Source organism: Acomys russatus, chromosome 26 (assembly GCF_903995435.1).
Source record: "Acomys russatus chromosome 26, mAcoRus1.1, whole genome shotgun sequence".
NCBI classification, from domain to species: Eukaryota; Metazoa; Chordata; class Mammalia; order Rodentia; family Muridae; genus Acomys; species Acomys russatus.
The window spans coordinates 29,592,802-29,611,884 of NC_067162.1; the positions used below are offsets into that span (position 1 = coordinate 29,592,802).

The 19,083-nt window shown below is 44.7% G+C and overlaps 1 protein-coding gene across 2 annotated transcripts in view; it reads left to right on the plus strand.

Moving 5' to 3' along the window:
• Positions 1 to 18,068, plus strand: part of LOC127209532 (acylcarnitine hydrolase-like) — a 71,254-nt gene extending 53,186 nt beyond the window's left edge. Inside the window, exons 1-12 of one of the 2 annotated variants that reach the window (XM_051169192.1) lie at positions 11,527 to 11,629; positions 12,447 to 12,657; positions 13,300 to 13,441; positions 14,099 to 14,232; positions 14,309 to 14,567; positions 15,315 to 15,413; positions 15,677 to 15,817; positions 15,936 to 16,016; positions 16,164 to 16,311; positions 16,667 to 16,804; positions 17,199 to 17,271; positions 17,821 to 18,068. In XM_051169192.1, the coding sequence (XP_051025149.1) occupies positions 11,551 to 11,629; positions 12,447 to 12,657; positions 13,300 to 13,441; positions 14,099 to 14,232; positions 14,309 to 14,567; positions 15,315 to 15,413; positions 15,677 to 15,817; positions 15,936 to 16,016; positions 16,164 to 16,311; positions 16,667 to 16,804; positions 17,199 to 17,271; positions 17,821 to 18,007 (1,692 nt within the window). In that variant the 5' untranslated portion in view covers positions 11,527 to 11,550 and the 3' untranslated portion in view covers positions 18,008 to 18,068. Of the gene's footprint in view, positions 1 to 11,526; positions 11,630 to 12,446; positions 12,658 to 13,299; positions 13,442 to 14,098; positions 14,233 to 14,308; positions 14,568 to 15,314; positions 15,414 to 15,676; positions 15,818 to 15,935; positions 16,017 to 16,163; positions 16,312 to 16,666; positions 16,805 to 17,198; positions 17,272 to 17,820 lie in introns of those variants that run through there. The other variant, XM_051169188.1, reaches the window with a different exon arrangement.
• The last annotated feature ends 1,015 nt before the right edge of the window (positions 18,069 to 19,083 follow it).

Here is a 19,083-nt window from a genome sequence, read left to right on the forward strand (position 1 = left end):
CCTAGTATAGCTGCCTTGAGAGGCATGTGCCAGTCATCATTTTTTGAGGGTTGTGCCTGAAGTTCCTGGGGCTCTGTGTGCCTTTCAGTTCCTGAGAAATGAAGGCACTCCCTTGGGTGGTGAGGCATACATTCACCTGTGTGTCTCTCCATGTAACATAGAGCTCAGTGAAACATGTATGACTTGACTAGACAATTAACATTAGACATTAATTTTGCATACCCTGTCATGCTGAGTATATTTTAAAATCTATTTTAATAGGGTTTCTTATGCCTCTACCCCCTTCTCCACTCCTTATCTCTCCACCCCAATACTAAATAGGAGAGAAAGGTTAGTGGAAAGAGGAGATGGAGTTCTTTTTGGCTACATCTGGTGGGTTAGGGTCATGGGGTTCTTTGGGGGCAATACCAATCTCAGTCATCAGGATATGTAGGTATTCCAGCAAACCAGCAACTGCAAACCCAGAAGAAGGATGAACCAGCAACAGCATGGGGAGCAGCAGTCGTCTTCTTTCTTGGAGGTTTCAGCTCTCTCTCGGCTCTGGTATTTATACCCTCTGTGAATCTATAGAGTCCCACTAACTGCAGCTGGCAAAGATCACGCTCTCCTCTCTGAGCCGCACAGGGCATTTATCAGCTGTAGATAAACTATGGCAGCACACTTGGGATTAAAACAGAAACATATATACACAACATAACTGAGTATTTAAAGAAACCAAAACTTTCACTACACTGTCTAGTTTGCAACCATCATTATGTCATGGGACTACCATTGTATTGTTTTTATATGTGTATAAAAATTCTGAGCCTCAGTCTTGCTAAGATCCCTCCAACCTGGCCTGATTCATTCCCATGAACCATATCAAGGATCCATAGTTTGGCAAGTAAGCACTGGTCTTACAGCACACCAAGCCAGAAGTCAAAAGTCATATCTATCTCTGACCTACGGGGTCAGGATTCAATTATCTCCACCTCTCGGGTCCATGGCGGGTTCATCCATTTGAAATAGCATCAATATGGACGTGTACATCTTCCTGGGAGTCCCCTTGGCCAAGCTATCCTCTAGCAAGAAGGAGATTATTCATCTCCTGACCCTATCATGAAATGGTTTGAGGTATGCGCCTACCATTTGGCTCTATGAGCTACCCTGGGGCATGGAAGGGTTTGGGGACACACTCTTTGAAGGGAACAAGGATGGCAAGCTTCCATTCATCTTCATATTGTCCTTTGGGGCAAGCAAGGGTGAGATGTGTTCATTTCACAGGAAGTGGGTCACCGAACAGTGATGCTTTCACTTTCCAAGTGTGGAAAGTGTGTCTTCGGGAAGGATCAAGTGTGCATCTTCTTATACCTTGAAAGACTTCTGTGGTGTTAGAACTCAAGCTCTTTCCATCCCCACCTTTTCTTCTCCTGTCCCACCTCAACTGACCATGGTGCCACGCACAGGAACAGAGGGGATTGTTTTATGTTGTTTATTGATTGAACTGATCTCAGTATGTTGGAATTTCTGCCCTTATATTTCTCATGTAAACACAGCGTGGCCTCTAACCCATCCATAGAAGTCCTGTCCAGAGGTCTGGGATTACCAGGGTGTGCCACTACCTGCCAGTGTCACAGGTTTTGGAAGGACATGTGTGTGTTTGTTTGTTTTCAGGAATGTCTAAGTGCCAGAAGGAAGGGAGAAATTCTGTGATAGAGATGAGCCTAGGATTAATAAGAGCAAGATGGGCAAGGGGTAGGCATGGACCCTGGCATGTAGAGGGGAAATTAAGGGACCAGGCTAAGCAGGGGTGTTAAGGATAGAATATTAGCTGGGAAAGGTGTGCTGTGGTCAGGACCAGGACCCCTGTCCTGTCTGCAGTTGGCCTCACTGAGGAGAAGCTGCTGAGCAGTAGGAAGGTGCACTGGACCAACACTGCATGACACGTGTGAGCAGATGGACCTCTCTTAGTCTCCTTGTGGTGGATAAGCATTCAGAGCTCTGCTTATCTTTGATGGCCTCACTAGCTGGCATGTGTTCTTCATTACATGGTAGCCTCCTTCCTCCGTGCTAAGATGCACTTAGACAGGGATGCTGGTTCCTGACCCTTTAGGAAAGAAACACGTAGTGGGTAGGTCACTTACTATGGGAAATTTCCTGGGGAAAAGAGGAACAGTCTTTATCACATATCTCTACATGCAACAGACACTGATTACTCTTTGGCTGTCGAAGTCATGATATACACATCTCCCTACTGCTGTTCCATGGATTCTCCTTCATCAACCACACTGCCTAAGCAGTAGATAAGGTTTGGGGGTCAACAGAGCTCTGAGTGACATTTTCCCATCCTGCTAGGAGAACGTGTTTATTTACACTAACCTCAACATCAAAGGCTAGCTCCAATGGCTTGTGCTCAACTAGGATAAGAGATATCTGCATTTGGACACGCAGCCTACCATGGGCCATGATCTGAAAGTCCACAGGGAGTCAGAAGGAGTTTAGTCTTCTAATTTTAGGCCTCTCATTTTAATAGCTTGAGTGTGGATTGTTTACATGGTGCTAGGGACTGATCCTAGGGCTTGCATACGTTAGGAAAGAGTTCCACCCATGAACTAAACTCTTAGACTGTGGATTGTTAAAATGCCATTAAAATTAATCTCTCTTAAGTGTTTGGTTTAGGAAGTCTGAGAAAATTATCAGGGCATGCAACTACCCTAAAATCAGATCTAGAATATTCCCCCTACTTCCCACAGGGTTTCCTCAGGCCCTTTTGCTGTAATTCTCTACCTTTAACCCTGTTTCCAAGCAAACATGACAATTACTTTGTCTTGCTTTACTGGATCTTGCCTCAAATGCAATATGAATAGAATGTCTTATTACTGGCTATATGTCAATTCCCAAAGTGTTTTGGTTTTCTTTTGTGGAATGCCATCCAGTGTGCACACAACACATTTTATCCACTTAGTCTATACCCGACTCTTGCCCTTGTTTATTAGCTCTTCTTTTTGGAGACACAATTTCTGTACAGCTTAGGAGGTCCTTGAACTCACTGCCTCGGCCCCCTGAGTGGTTGGATTATAGGCATGGGCCACTCATTCCAGGGTTGGGTTTTAATACGCTGTATGGTTATTCTCACACACGGTTTCATGTGATCACATGATTTAGTTTTTGGACTTACAGCCTAGAGCAGAATTGCTAAGTCATAAGACAAATGTGTTAAATATCTAAAGAAGTCTTAAGTCTAGGGATATAGCAGTAGGAGAGAGCTTTTCCTGTATGTACAAAGCCCTGGGAACCATAAAATATAAGATTAAAGCCAGATCAGATGGCTTAAGCTTGCAATCCTAGCTACTTAGAAAGCTGAGGACAGGGATCACAAGTTAAGACTCCAGGCAAAACTGGAAAATTTAGTTGTAGTACAAAAAATAGCTAGTAGGAGGCGACAGAGACCACCTTTGTGTACTCAATTATAAGTGGACATTAGCCATTATGTACAAGATAACCATGCTACAACACACAGACCCAAAGAAACCAAGGAGGGCCCAAGAGAGGATGCTTGAATCTCTCTCAGAGAGGAAATAAAATAGACATCCGAAGTGGATAGAGGGAGGATGCTGTGTGGGAGAGGAAGTGGAAAGGATAACTGGGGTAGGGATCAGGTGTTGGGAAGGCAGAGAAAGGTGGACCAAGAGAGAGAGAAAGAAAATCTGTAGGGGAGCATCTCTAGGACACAAGAGGCCCCCAGGAGTCTATGGGGTGACCCTGGCTGAGATTCCTAGAGGCAGGGGATATGGAGCCAGGTGGGACTTGCAGTGGGTAGAGAAGGACTCCAACCCACCCATGAAACTTTTGACCTACAGTTTGTCCTGCATGCAGGAGATGTTGGGATTAAACTCAGGTTGTCGACCTTGATGTCAAGTACGTTTGTTCACTGGTGACCCATCTTGCCAGTTAGCTTGATTCTTTTTTTTTTTTTTTTTTTTATGTCTTTGTATTGACTTGGTTCTTAGAGACATTCTCAAGTATACCCCAGTCTGGCCTTGAACTCACTTTATAGCTCAGTCTGGGCCCAAGCTCACAGCAGTACTCCTGCCTCAGCCTTACAAGTATTGAAGTTATAGGCATATACCATTATGCTCCAAGATGTTTTACATTAATTAATTTATTTATTCACCTTACATCATGATTGCAGACCCCCCTTCTCCTCTAAGTCCCACCACCCTCCCACTCCCTCCTCCCCATTCCTCTCAGAGAATGGGAGGCTCCCCATGGGTACCAACCCACCTTGGCACACCAAGTTGCAGCAGAACTAAGTGCATCCTCTCCCACTGAGGCCAGACAAGTCAGCCCAGCTAAGGGAAAAGGATCCAAAAACAGGCAACAGAGTCAGAGACAGCGCCTGCTCCAATTGTGAGAGAACCCACATGATGACCACGCTGCACATCTACCATGTATGTGTAGAGGACCTAGGTCCAGCCCATGTATGCCCTTTGGTTGGTGGTTCAGTCTCTGTGAGCCACCATTGGCCCAGATTAGTTGAATCTGTAGGTCTTCTTGTAGTGTCTTTGTCTCCTCTGGCTCCCTCAGTCCTTTGCCCAACTATCACAAGACTACCCCAGGTCTACCTTTTATTTGGCTATGGATATCTGAATCTTCTTCCATCAGCTGCTGGATGAAGCCTCTCAGAGGACAGTTATACTATGTTCTTGTCTGCAAGCATGGCTGAGTATTATTAATAGGGTTGCCCCTTTTCCATTGGATGACTCTCAAGATGGGCTAGTCATTGGTTGGCCATTCCCTCAATCTGCTCCATCCCTGCATATCTTGTAGGCAGGACATATTTTGACCAAAAGTTTTGTGGGTGGGTTGGTGTCCCTTTCTCCACTTGAAGTCCTGCCTGGCTACAGGAGGTGGACACTTCATGCTCCATCTCTCCCACTGTTAGGAGTCTCAGATAGGGTCATGCCCACAGGCTTCCTGCAGCCTCTGCTGTACCAGGTCTCTGCCTCATCCCAGGAACCACCTCCCCCACTGATTCCCATTCTCTCTCCAAGCACTCTTCCTCACCCCGCATCTGATCCCTACCATTGCTCCCCTTCCCACCCCTTCTCTCACCCACTTCCCTCCCTCCATCAACTTCAGGAATTTATTCTATTTCCCTTTCAGAATGAGATTCAAGCATCCTCCCTTGGGCCCTCCTTCTTACTATATTTCTTTGGGTCTGTGCCTTGTAACATGGTTACCCTATAGTTTATGGCTAATGCCCACTTGTGAGTACATACCATGCCTGTATTTCAGGGTCTGGGTTACCTCACTCAGGATGATATTTTCTAGTTTCATCCATTTGCCTGCAAATTACACAATGGCTTTGTTTTTCATAGCTGAGTAGTATCCATTGCATAAATGTACCACAGTTTCTTTGGTTGAGGAACATCTAGGTTAGTTCCAGTTTCTGGCTATTATGAATAAAGCTACTATGCACGAGGTTGAGTAAGTGCCCTTGTGGTACAGTGGAGCATCTTTTCGGTATATACCCAGGAGTGGTATGGCTGGATCTTGAGGTAGAACTGCTCCCAATTTTCTGAGAAAATGCCAAATTTATTTCCAAGGTGTTTGTACAAGTTTGCACTCTCAGCAGCAATGGAGGAGTGTTGGCCTTTCTTCACATCCTCACCAGCATGTGCTGTCACTTGAGGTTTTGATCTTAGGCATTCTGACTGGTGTAAGATGGAATTTCAGAGTCATTTTGATTTGTATTTCCCTGATGCCTAAGGACGTCGAGCAATTCTTTGAATGATTTTATTCCACCAGAGATTCCTCTGTTGAGAATTCTCTGTTTAACTCTGTACCCATGTTTAATTGGATTATTTGGTTTGTTGGGGTTTAATTTATTGAGTTCTCTATATATCTTGAATATTAGCCCTCTATTGATAGGGTTGATGAAGATCTTTTCCCAATCTGTAGGCTGCCTTTTTCTTCTATTGACAGTGTCTTTTGCCTTACAGAACCTTTTCGGTTTCATTTATTAATTGTTGATCTTAGTGCCTGAGCTGTTGGTGTTCTGTTCAGGAAGTTGGCTCCTGTACCAATGAGTTCAAAGGTCTTCCCCACTTTCTCTTCTATTAGATTGAGTGTATTTGATTTTATGTTGAGGTCTTTGATCCACTTGGACTTGAGTTTGTACAGGGTGCATTCTTTTACAACCAGACATCCATATAGACCAGCACCATTTTTGAAGATACGTTCTTTTTTCCCATTGTATAGTTTTGGCTTCTTTGTGAAAACCAAGTGTCCGTAGGTGTATGGGTTTAATTTCTGGGTCTTTGATTATATTCCATTGATTTACCTGTCTGTTTTTGTGCCAATGCCATGCAGTTTTTAAATAGCATTGCTCTGTAGTACAGCTTGGAATCAGGGATGCTGATACTTTTAGAAGTTCTTTTATTATACATAGTTGTTTTAGCTATCCTGGGTCTTTTATTTCCATATGAAGTTGACGGTTGCTCTTTCAAGGTCTGTAAAGAATTGTGTTGAAAGTTTCATGGGAATTATGAATAAGGCTGCTATGAACATGGTTGAGCAAATTTTCTTGTTGTGTGCTGGAGCATCTTCTGGGTATATTCCAAGGAGTGGAATAGCTGGGTCTTGAGGAAGCCCTATTCCCATCTTTCTGAGATAGCACCAGATAGATTTCCAAAGTGGCTGTACTAGTTTGCGTTCCCACCAGCAATGAAGGAGTGTTCCTCTCTCCCCACATCCTCACCATGGGAATTGCATTGACTCTGTAGATTGCTTTTGGTAAGATGGCCAAAGATCCAGGAACATGAGAGATTTTTTCATCTTTTGATATTTTCAATTCCCTTCTTCAGAGACTTGAAGTTCTTGCCATACAGGTCTTTCATTTCTTGGTGAGAGTTACACCAAGATACAAGAGGTGGACATATGCTCAAAACAGGAGGCAAGGGCTTTTTGGGTCTTGGTATGTTGGCTTTTAATCACTCTACTTTGAGATCCTCCTAGAGAACACTTAGAGGTTCCAGGTTCCAGCTGCTATTCCAGGTTCCAGCAGAAACTTTGGTGGAATTGTTGGTCTGCTGAAATCCTGCTAACTATGCCAGGGGAATTGCTCCCAGGAACTGAATTCAACAAGTTCTACTTCTCCTGTTCCCATTAACCTCTTTTCTCTCCCATATAGGGTAGGTGGGTTGGAAGGGAGGTATTAGCATTAACCAACCTCAATAAAGTAGATTTGGAAAAGGTGAAGCCTACAATGAATCCATTGATGTTGAGAGATATTAATGGCAATGATTGTTTATTCCTGCTATTTTGATGTTGGTGGTTGTAGGGGTGTGTATGTGTGTGTGTGTGTGTGTGTGTGTGTGTGTGTGTGTGTCCATGCACCCATATGCATGTGTGTGCGCATGCACAGGCATGAGCACAGATGCACTGGCACTTACCTTCTTTTGGTTTTGCTGGTGTTGGTTTTTTTTTTTTTTAATCTCCTTTGTTTTCTTGGATGTAGCTAACTTCCTTGGGTTGGAGTTTTCCTTCTAGTATCTTCTATAGGATTGGGGTTGTGGATAGATATTGTTTAAATTTGGCTTTGTTATGGAATATATTGTATTCTCCATCTATAGGGATTAAATGTTTTGCTGGGTATAGTAGTCTGGGCTGACATCTGTGGTCTCTACAAGTCTGCAAGACATCTTTCTGGGCCCTTCTACCTTTTAGAGTCTCTGTTAAGAAGTCAGGTGTAATTCTGATAGGTCTACAATTATATGTTACTTGGCCCTTCCCCCTTGTAGCTTTAATATTTTTTCTTTGATCTGTACATTTAATGTTTTGATCATTGTGTAGTGGGAGGAGTTTCATTTATGGTCCAATCTATTTGGCATTCTGTAAGTTTCTTGTATGTTTATAGGCATCTCTTACTTTAGGTCGGAGAAGTGTTTTTTCTACAAATTTTGAAAATGTCTTCTGGAACTTGGAGCTGGAGTCCTCTCCTTCTTCATTCCTATTATTCTTAAGTTTGATCTTTTTTTATAGTATCCCAGATTTTATGAAGTGTTTTGTGTAAGGAGCTTTTCTAATTTAACATTTTCTTTGACCAATGTATCTTCAGTTGATCAGTTGTATCTTTAATGCCTGAGAGTCTCTCTTCCATCTCTTGTATTCTGTTGGTGATGCTTGCATCTGTAGTTCCTTCTCACTTCCCTGGGTTTTCCATCTCCAGGATTCCATCAGTTTGTGTTTTCTTCATTGCTTCTATTTCCAAATTCATGCCTTGAACACTTTTGTTCATTTCCTTCATCTGCTTGATTGTATTTTCCTGTATTTCCTTCAGGAATTTATTCATTTCCTTTTTAAAGGCCTCTATCATATTTAGAAGATTGGATTTAAGGTCACTTTCCTGTGCTTCAGTTGTGTTAAAATATCCAGGGCTTGCTGTAGTAGGACAGTTGGGCTCTGATGGTGCCATATTGCCCTGGATTTTGTTGATTCCTCATTTATGCTGGACTTTAGCCATCTGGTTGCCTCTGGTGTTGGCTGGATTTTCTTGATGCCAGAAGAACTCCTTGGGGGAGGCAGGAAGAACCTTGGGCTTCTCGCTTCTGCTGGCTGTGGAATGTTCTTGGGATCCGACAAGCCTTTGTAGGAAGTAAGATGGAACCCTGGGCCTGAAGTTGGAGCTGAGGAGAGAGAGCACAGCTCACATCTGCTGTCTGTATTCTAGGTGGACCCAGCAGCAGTAGATTAGGAGGTGGTGTCTAACACAGATGTTCCTGGGCCTGGCAGGCCTGCTCTTGACAGTGGGTTATGGAGCTCAGGGAGCAGAGAGTAGTTCACTTCTGTTGGCTGTGCCCTAGGTGGACCTGTTAGGCAGGGATTGTATATTGATTTTTGTACCACCAAATCTGCCCACTTACTGGCATAGATGGGCAAATTTTGCATTAAAAATGAGCTATGCAACCACCTGCACTTAACTAGGAGGCCATATCTTTCGTTGATAAAAATTCTTTCTAGTTTCTCTGTCAGTCATTGCCTGGTGTCTGCTCCTGGACAGCCACTGTCTGATGTGACAGTTTGGGAACTGCGTATAATTAAAAAAAATCATAGCCCTGGCTATCCTATAACAGAAAAGGAATCCTTTGTGACTGGTCCTGCTACTATACAAAGCCTCTTTGAGATTCAAGTAGGCACACAACACATTTTACCAGCTCAGTTGATGCACATCTAGGTGACCTGATGTTGGTTACTTTTAACTGAGCTCTTGTGAACTTTTGAAGTATGAGTTTTTATGATTGGTGTCTTCAGTTCCTTGAACTAAAGGTCTAGACATAGAATTACTCATTCACAGGAGAAATACACTTAACTTTTAATGAGATTGTCAAACTGACATCTGTAATGAATATATCATTTTATATCTCCTCCAGTTGTGTGTGATCATGCTAGTAGCTCCATGTCTTTGCCTACACTTGGCTATACAGAGCTTAAATCAGCTTATATTTTATTGGCAAATAGCAGTATGTTATTGAAGGTGTTTTCATGAAGTTGAGCCTCTACACACACTCTCCCTCACTCGTTCTATCTATCTATCTATCTATCTATCTATCTATCTATCTATCTCTATCTCTCTCATCTCTATCTCATGCTCTCTCTACTGACTCCCTGAATCCCTCCACAGAACAAACCTGGGTGACTTCTTCATTTCACACTTACAATGTGTCCATGACCATCATCAACACAGGGCCTCTGAGTGATGATACCATGAGTAGCAGAGCACAAGGGATTTCCCTAGCTGAGCTACAAAATGTCTGGGATTAAGAAGCCTACGGATACTGGGCATGGTGGCACACTCCTTTAATCCCAGTACTCCACAGACAGAGGCAGGTAAAGTTCTGTGAGTTCAAGACTGACTTGGTCTACAAAGGAAGTCTAGAACATCCAGGGCTGTTACACAGAAAAAAACCTGTCTCAGGAAACCAGACAAAGAAGAAGAAGAAGAAGAAGAAGAAGAAGAAGAAGAAGAAGAAGAAGAAGAAGAAGAAGGGGAAGAAGAAGTTCATAACGATCGATAATAAGATCTGGTGCCATCTGGCATGCAGGCAGAATATTGTATAAATAATAAACAAATAAATATCTTAAAAAAGAAAAGAAGAAGCACAGAGATGTCCAGCATCTGTTAAGATCTAGTTCCCTCATCCCAAGATTAGAGGCACTGGGAGCTTCTCAGCCCTCCTGGTCCAGCAGTTTCTTTGGTCATGTAACTTGGAATAGAGAGAAGAGTTACCCAAAAATGGCTAAAACCACCAACAGGACAAGAGTACATTGGAAGGGTGACACTGAATTAAAGGAGTCCTGTTTATTAGAGGAGGCAGGAAACCCATACTGTGTTGTGCCAGGGAAACACCCAGAGGGACACCAAGGAAGAAGTCCTGTAGCGACATGCTGTAAGGCTCTAGATTATTACTTGGATAATAGTGATGGCGATCGTAATTTGGAGCCAAGGCCAATTCTCAGGTTCACTAAAGGCTGTCTGACACTGATGTCCACAGCACTTCCTCCAGGGAGTCAGACTGGACTGGGCATGGGATCCTGATGATGCACTCATGATGTATAGTGTCAGGGTTCTGTCTGATTCTCAGACTTCTATTTTTAAAATTACATCTCAGTTTTATCATAGATGTACTTTGGTGTTGGAGCCAGCAGACACCCAATAGATACTTGTCCCGTGGTTAAAAGTGAGAGTGATCAGGGTGTGGTAAGAGAACTTTGCTCCAATCCTGATAACAGAAGCTCCACGTTGAGATTCACACAGTGGAAAGAGGATATGAACTTAACATAAATTCTCCTTTTACCTCCGTATGTGAGCCATGGCCTGGGAGCACACTACCCCCCGCCCCACATGTACATGTACACAAGTACAATAAATGCAAATAATTAAAACTATTTGTTACATGGATGAATGACTGTGGAGTTGATCTGGACAGGAGCTGGCCACTATAGGAGACACATCATAATAGTGGTGTGAATAGGGGCTGTGGACTTTAAAAGCACCAGAATTCCGGTATAACTTAACAGGGAGAGGGTCCAGGCAGATCTAAGATAAGTGTAGGGATCAGACACCCTGGAAGCAGACTCAGTAAACTGAATCTTCATAGCTCAAAGGAGTCTTGAGGATGAAGGTCACAGTCAGAGCTCCTGCATTTGCCTGTCTCTGCTGTGACATCTTGAATGTGACATACTCACAGATAGTCTCTGGTTTCTCCTATTACAGCTTTCTGCCCAGGTGTGGGGACAGTGTTCCTGGTCCCAGAAGAGCTTCAGATCTCCTGCCTTTCCAGGAGGCCAAAGAGGGAACGGAAACTGCAGAGGCGACTTTGCCCTGCCTCCTAGCCACCGGCTCCAGTCACTTCTAACTGTTTTCTTTCAAGAGAACTTTGACCAACCACACCAAGTTCCCGCCTACATCCTTTTGGTTTAAATTCCTGTGTGGGCAAGCCTCACGGATTCTACTTCCTCTTTGTGAAACGTGGTCGTCCTAGCAGCACAGACTCAGGCCTGGAGCTGATGATGCCGCTGAACCAACTGCGCAGCTGGCTGAATGCTGTGCTCTTTGGACTCCTGCTTCTCCTCCTCCATGTGCAGGGTGAGGCTCCCTACACAGGCCACGGGGACTGACTGGGGTCAGAGCTGCTGAATTCTGCATGTCAGTCAGAGGCTGAGCTTGTGGGAGGGAAGGCACGGGGTGGGCGGCTAAGAGAAATATTAGATCAGTGGTTCTCAAACTGAGTGTTTTGACCATAGGAAAATACATATATCCAATGGTTTTAGAAACCCCTAACCGTGACTGTTTTTATTGCTACTTCCTAACTATAATTTGACTATTGAGTGGTGTCTCAGTTCCTAATACCATTATATATGTGTTTCCCAATGGCCATGACCCTTAAGTTGAGGACTGGTGCAATAGATAAAAATATGGGAAACATGTATCTACCAATTCCCCAAGAAAAGCCCACACATGTTGTGAGCCCACTAGCACATAGAGAGTCAGAGACACCTACGGTCACTCCACACTGAGGAGACAGCTCTGTGTAAGGAGCTCTGGAGAGAGCAGTGGACAATTCACAGGAAAGCGAGAAGGCATTTTCCCTCCTCCTGTATGGCTGTGACTAGCTACTACTGACTTGGGAGAAGAGTGACAATAATCCTAAATTCATGTGGCCAAATGGATGTGAGTGTGTGACCTCCTTGGCTAGTGAAATGTTCTGATGCCCTTCAAAGGGGTAATAGGAAAAGTTCTTGGTCCTCAGGGACAGAAAAGCTCCCACACTCACACCCCACAGCTGAACTGCGGGACCTGGGTTCCCTTCTTCTGTGCCCTGGGAACAGTGAGATGGAAATCTCACAGTCATCTGGCAGCTGATCACAGAAAACTAACCCTGATGGCATCTCTCCATCCACAGGTCAGGACTCATCAGAGGCCAGGCCTATCAGGAACACACAGACAGGCCAGGTCCAAGGCAGCCTCATCCATGTGAAGGACACCAACATTGGGGTCCACACTTTCCTGGGAATTCCATTTGCTAAGCCACCTGTAGGAGCACTGCGCTTTGCACCTCCTGAGACCTCTGAACCATGGAGTGGTGTGAGAGAAGTGACCTCATATCCAGCCATGTAAGTTCTGGACCCAGGGGGTTTCTCATTTGCATGAGAATGTTCTCTGAGCTCTGGGCCATGTTGAAGTGTTTTTCCATCTCAGCTACACAGCAGTTTTCTCTCCTTGTGGGGGAATGCCCCATGCATTTTTCTCATGATGTGCTAAGGTTGAGCAGGACAACTGTGCCAGGTCAGAACTTGGCCCTAACTCATAGGGAATTAGATGCAGGCACTATGGAGAACAAAGATAAAATTGTTCACAGATTCAAACTAAGCCCAGTATTCTCTGCCGCAATGGGCAGGATCTATAGGCATTAGGGGAAGTGACTTATTAAGTAGAAAGCGCCCCCTGAATCCAGGAGAATACACTTCAGGTCCCTGAGGATGACAGCCGTGATGGATACAGGCTAAGCCACCCTCACAGTCACTGTGATGACCTTCAGGGCCAAGTGCCATTGAACAGGAAATCCTAGAAATCTGGCTTTACCCCAGGTCTCATGGAGCCTGTGGCCTTTCCTGTGGTTAGAACAAAATTAGGTGGGGATAATGTGGTAACAGGGCATTGTGGGGAGCAACAGGTGATGGTGGCTAAGAAAAAAATCCAGACTCACATTTGGTTTTGATCAATATATGTCTCTTGGAACCACTATTTTTTATCAGGTGTCTGCAAAATTTGGAAATAATCAATATAGAGGGTCTGAAGGAAATGAATCTGGCCACGCCTCCCATCCCTATGTCCGAGGACTGTCTGTACCTCAACATCTATGCTCCAGCTCATGCCCATGAGGGCTCCAGCCTGCCTGTGAGTGTCAGGCCATAGTCAGCTTGGGGAGAGGGCATTTCTTCAAGATGGTGAGAAGTGACAAAAGCAACCTGAGCTCCACTGCAGGGTGGACTCTGATGGAGACTCTCACCTTATTTGGGTTATAAAAGGCCTTTTCAGGCACCCTGTGCAGCTGAAACCTGGGTGTGGGACACAGAGCACTGGAGCACTGAGCAATCACAGTCTCTAGCTCTTTGCTAAAACCAGGACACAGGCTACAACCTGAGCCCTGCAGAATCACTTAGGTGCTCATGACCCCAACATTGAGGTCATCCACATTTCTACTTTTGGATTATCTGTTGTGCCAATGAGAGCTGATGACCCTTCCCTTTTTTAATCTGGGGAAATATCTGTGGAGACTCCCCTCTTTGTCCCACTACAAAGAGTCAGAGTAATGTTGACATTACTTTATATACAGATGCACTATTTCAAACTGCAACACATGGTATGGATTGGGACTAGAAAGACACTGATGTGGCTAGTAGATGACCCTGGCCATGGCCAAGGCCCCGAAGTCCTGAGGATTTGTATGTATTTCCATAGCTGCATAGAGTCCCAACAATTGATATTCTAATAACCAGTCCAGCAGAGCTTGGACTGCCTAGGAGCTTCTTGGTATCTCCTTGACTTCTCCAGGTGATGGTGTGGATCCATGGTGGTGGACTAGTTGTAGGCATGGCTTCCATGTATGATGGATCCATACTGTCCGCTACTGAAGATGTGCTGGTCATCACTATCCAGTATCGCCTGGGTGTCCTGGGCTTCTTCAGGTGAGCCTAGGGTTGGGCAATGGATGTTGAGCAGAACCTAGACAGTCCTTTGATCTCCATCTTTCCCACTTCTCAGCACTGGAGACCAGCATGCCAGAGGCAACTGGGGCTACTTGGACCAAGTGGCCGCCCTACGCTGGGTCCAGCAGAACATCGCCCGCTTTGGAGGCAACCCTGACCAGGTCACTATTTTTGGTGAATCAGCAGGTGGCACAAGTGTGTCTTCACATGTTGTGTCCCCCATGTCCCAAGGACTCTTCCACAGAGCCATCATGGAGAGTGGGGTGGCTGTGCTGCCTGGCTTTATCTCTGACACCTCTGAGATGATCTACACAGTGAGTGCCCTCAACCACCATAGCCCTAGTCAGCTGCCTCAGCCTTCATATTCTTGTTCTTTGGTGTTTTGCTAGTGGGGAAAACAAGAGTCATGGAAAATAACTTCTTTCCAATATGCTCTGAGAGACTTAGGGGTTAACATCTCACCTCTACTTTATACTGGGTGATTATGTAACAACCAGCCATCTGCTTACAATTTCTATTCATGACAAAAATGAGTATACATGGTTTTGGGAGCTGGTAAATTGGTTTTAAAAAGTACTTGGAATGCAAGCCTAAGGACATAAGTTCAAATCCCCAGAACCCATAAAACACTGGAGATAGTAACACGAATCTATAATTACAATGTTCCTCTGGTCCGGTGAGAGGCAGAGACAAAAGAATCCCTAGATGTTCACAGACAAGTTCAGTGTAGACAGCAACAGAGATACGCTGTTAGATAAGGGGGCAGTGAAGACTGAGACTTTGTCTTCTGATCTACATACACAAACTTTGGCACATTTACTCCTTCCCTCATGCACGAAACCCAGAACTATGGGCAGAGAAAACAAAATTACCCTAAGCAGAAGGAAATGGTGTGCAGCTAGAAAGGGCACTGCCTGCTGGCTGTCACCTCTGAGTAATAGGGCAACGGGAACAGTGTATACTTACTCCAATCCACACAGCACACAGTGTAGTTGCAGGAGTTAGATGCAATAGAATTGAGCTGGGATTGACAACTCTTGTCATGATTGTTTCCTTAACAGAAGATGGTCAATCTATCTGGATGTGAGGCCAAGGACTCAGAGGCCCTGGTGCGCTGTCTGAGAGGCAAGAGTGAAGCAGAGATTCTGGCCATTAACAAGGTTGGGAGTGTTTTGTGTCTAGAAGGACCTGGTCTACATGATGTGGGATTCTGAAGCAAATCCTTTATCTTTATGACTTTGTGTTCTTTCAGTTCTGTGTCAAAATAAACATCAAGATGGGCTAATCTAAGTGTAGACTCTCCTCCAGTGTAACCACATCACCCTGAAACTAGTAAGAAATGAGGAAATTGTGGAAGGAGCTCAGTGGACATCAGGATATTTATTTCATTAACCTTCAGCATTGATGTTTAATGCCCCCTCAGGCCTTCATGATGATCCCTGCTGTGGTGGATGGGGAGTTCCTACCCAGACATCCCAAAGAGTTGTTGGCTTCTGTGGATTTTCATCCTGTCCTCAGCATCATTGGAGTCAACAATGATGAGTGTGGTTGGACCATTCCCATGGTGAGAGAGAGTTCCAATCCTAAAGGATCCTGGAGACCCATATGCTAAGCAATGGGAACTGAATACATCTTTAACCCAAGTCCATCAGATCCCACTAAGACTGTCTTCTGTCTCTAAGATCATGGGCACTAGTCAGACAATAAAGGAACTAAGCAGAGAGAACCTACAGGCTGTTCTGAAGAAGACAGCAGCAGAAATGGTGAGGCATATCTCCTTCTCACACAGCACCTGTATTAATATGGTTTAATCTGGGTCATCCCAGGCCCCATTCTTCCAATACCAAAGGCTGTTGTCTACCTAACCTAGAATATGCCTCACTTCATCATCCCTGATGTCTTCGGTGTAGATGCTGCTGCCTCCTGAGTGTGGTGACCTGCTAATGGAAGAGTATATGGGGGACACTGAGGATCCCCAAGCCCTCAAACTGCTGTTCACAGAGATGATGGGAGACTTCATGTTTGGGATCCCTGCACTCCAAGTAGCACATTTTCAACGTGAGTAAAACTGAGACAAGGACTAGGGGAGCATCTCAGCAATGTGGGTCACTGGTAAACACCATGTAGCAGTGTGGTCCCCAGGTCTCTGTGTGTCTAGTTTAAGAGAGTGAAATGAAGGTTCAGAGGAGAAAATGGATTGCTCTATTGACTCAACAAAACCACTCAGCTAGGAAGGCCATGGGCACGGCTTAGCCAAGGGGGTTTCCACAGCTGGTACTCCAGTCTGGAGCTTCCTCTCCCATTTGACTTTTATGATTCCAGGTAACTTTTTATCAAGGTATCTGTCACCAAACGTATATCAGAAAAACTTCAGATGAGGGTCAACTATGTCACTATCTGTTGCCACCTTCAGGTTCCCACGCTCCTGTCTACTTCTATGAGTTCCAGCATCAACCCAGCTTCCTCAAGGATGTAAGGCCGCACCATGTCAAGGCTGACCATGCTGATGAGATTCCTTTTGTCTTTGGGTCTTTGCTTTTTGGCATGAATGGTGAGCCTTCCTTTCTTTTATTGAGGTAAATGAGGTCCCAGATGACTCCCTAGTGAACTCCTGAGCTTCCACTCCATTTGGGAGTTCTCTCCAGTCCATGTCCTGGGAGAGAACAGATTCAAATGTGTACCGTACCATAATCCACAAATCACACTTAGATTAGAATCTGGACCCTTCCCAGCCTCACTTGTGATGGAGGACCTGACAGACAGCCGGGGCAGGAATTCAATTATAAGCTTGCATGGATCTATCGATATTGGATAATTAAAATGGAAGGAAAAAAAAAAGGCAACAGTCTGGGGTCAGACAACAGAAAGGATGGTGAGTGTGATGAGTGAGCTGGTAGTGTGTGAGGTGGCATGTACTTCGACCTTTGTCTTCCTCATGGTTCTAGTTAACTTCACTGAGGAGGAGAAGCTGCTGAACAGAAGGATGATGAAGTACTGGGCCAACTTTGCAAGACACGGGTGAGAATCTCCCTCCCTCCCTCTCTCTGTCTCTGTCTCTCTCTCTCTGTCTCTCTGCCTCTGCCTCTGTCTCTGTCTCTCTCTCTCTCTCTCTCTCTCTCTCTCTCTCTGTCTCTGTCTCTCTCTCTCTCTCAATGTAGATCCATATCTAGGGCTCCCCTTTGGATGGTCACCTTCTCAGCATGCATGGATCTTCTTTCACAAGATGGACTCGTCTCTACACAATAACACCTTTATACAGATACTTTGCAGTTGTCAGATATTAGTCATCTCACAAAGACCTGGCTGGTGGGTTATAGTGCTATGGTGCTGTGGGCTATAGTGCTATGATGCTGTTCTTTATATCTTGCCTCTTAGAAGGAGACATAAAACAGGTCACGTGGTCTTTCCCCACATGAAGGAGAAAATAGTTAGTGACATATGTATCTGCATGTCAGGGCACCTGGCCCATGAGCCCCTTTAACCACTGGGTGAATTGTTCCACTGCCTTCTCCCAAACTAGGAGGTCAGGCTTTGTACCAGAGTGAACCACGAGTGCTATATCCACAGGAACCCCAACAGCGAGGGTCTGCCCTACTGGCCCATGTTGGACCATGAGGAGCAGTACCTGCAGCTGGACATCCATCCTGCTGTGGGCCGAGCCCTGAAGGCCAGAAGGCTGCAGTTCTGGACCAAGACTCTGCCCCAGAAGATCCAGGAGCTGAAGGGGGCTCAGGAGAAGCATGCAGAACTGTAGTGCCCTGTGTCAGGAAAGGCGTGTAGGGTTGAGGGAAGATGGGGTCATTCAGAGGTTACAAAGCAATCTAAGTATTTTCATTTGTTCCAGCACTCACAGAAGCACTTCTAACCTCAGTTTTTAAAAAGACATGTATGTCAAACCCTGTATGTGTTACTCCTTATCCTTCTGGGCAAACTTTTATTAAAGCCAATAAATGCTCACATTACAGTATGGGTGTGTGAGCCAAAATGTATATCTATCCTCTTTAACTCTTCACTGGGACTAGGCTCCTTCTTTCTCTTGTTCAATCCATCCTTTCCTTTCTTCTTTTCTTCCTTCCTCTATCCCTCCCTCCCTCCATTCCTTCCTTCCTCCCTCTTTCCCTCCCTCCTTTCATTCTTCTTTTTATTCCACTATCTTCTTCCCATCATCACTCTCCTCTTCTCCATGCCCCAGACCATCCTCAGATATTTAGAGGCTGAGATGGGAGGCTTACATAATCCTGGGTAGATACCAAAACCCACATCTCCACAACCAAACAAAAAACATAACCTCGGTAACTTACAAACAATGGTAATAAACGTTCTATTCTATTGATTGAAGAATCCAGGGTCAAGATGCCCACAGATTTGCTGTGTGGTGACAAACAGTTCTCTGTGTAGAGGTCTCAGGATTACATCTTGTGCCCTCTCCTGGTGGAATGTGTAAACAAAGGCATTTCAGGGATAACATGGAATCCTGCTGACTTGACCTGGGGACAGGGGAGACTTTCCTGTCAGGACACTGACCTTGTAGGTTGTTTCCGTTCTGTATGTACAGCGTGAGTGACGTCCCTGGTGCTAGCATGCCTCCACTTCTCAGTCCTGTATACACACGCCATACTGCCAGCAGAGACTCAGGAGATTTAGGCTTCTAACAATTGCCTCATTTGTTTGCCTTTATTATTAATTTTTTCTTTTTTACATATACATTCATATTATCACACATAAATAAAATACCTTACATACAGCAAGAAGAAAATAGCTTGAGTGTGATTTTTTTTAATATGGTGCTAGGGACTGATCCTAGGCCTTGTGCATATAAGGGCAAGTGTT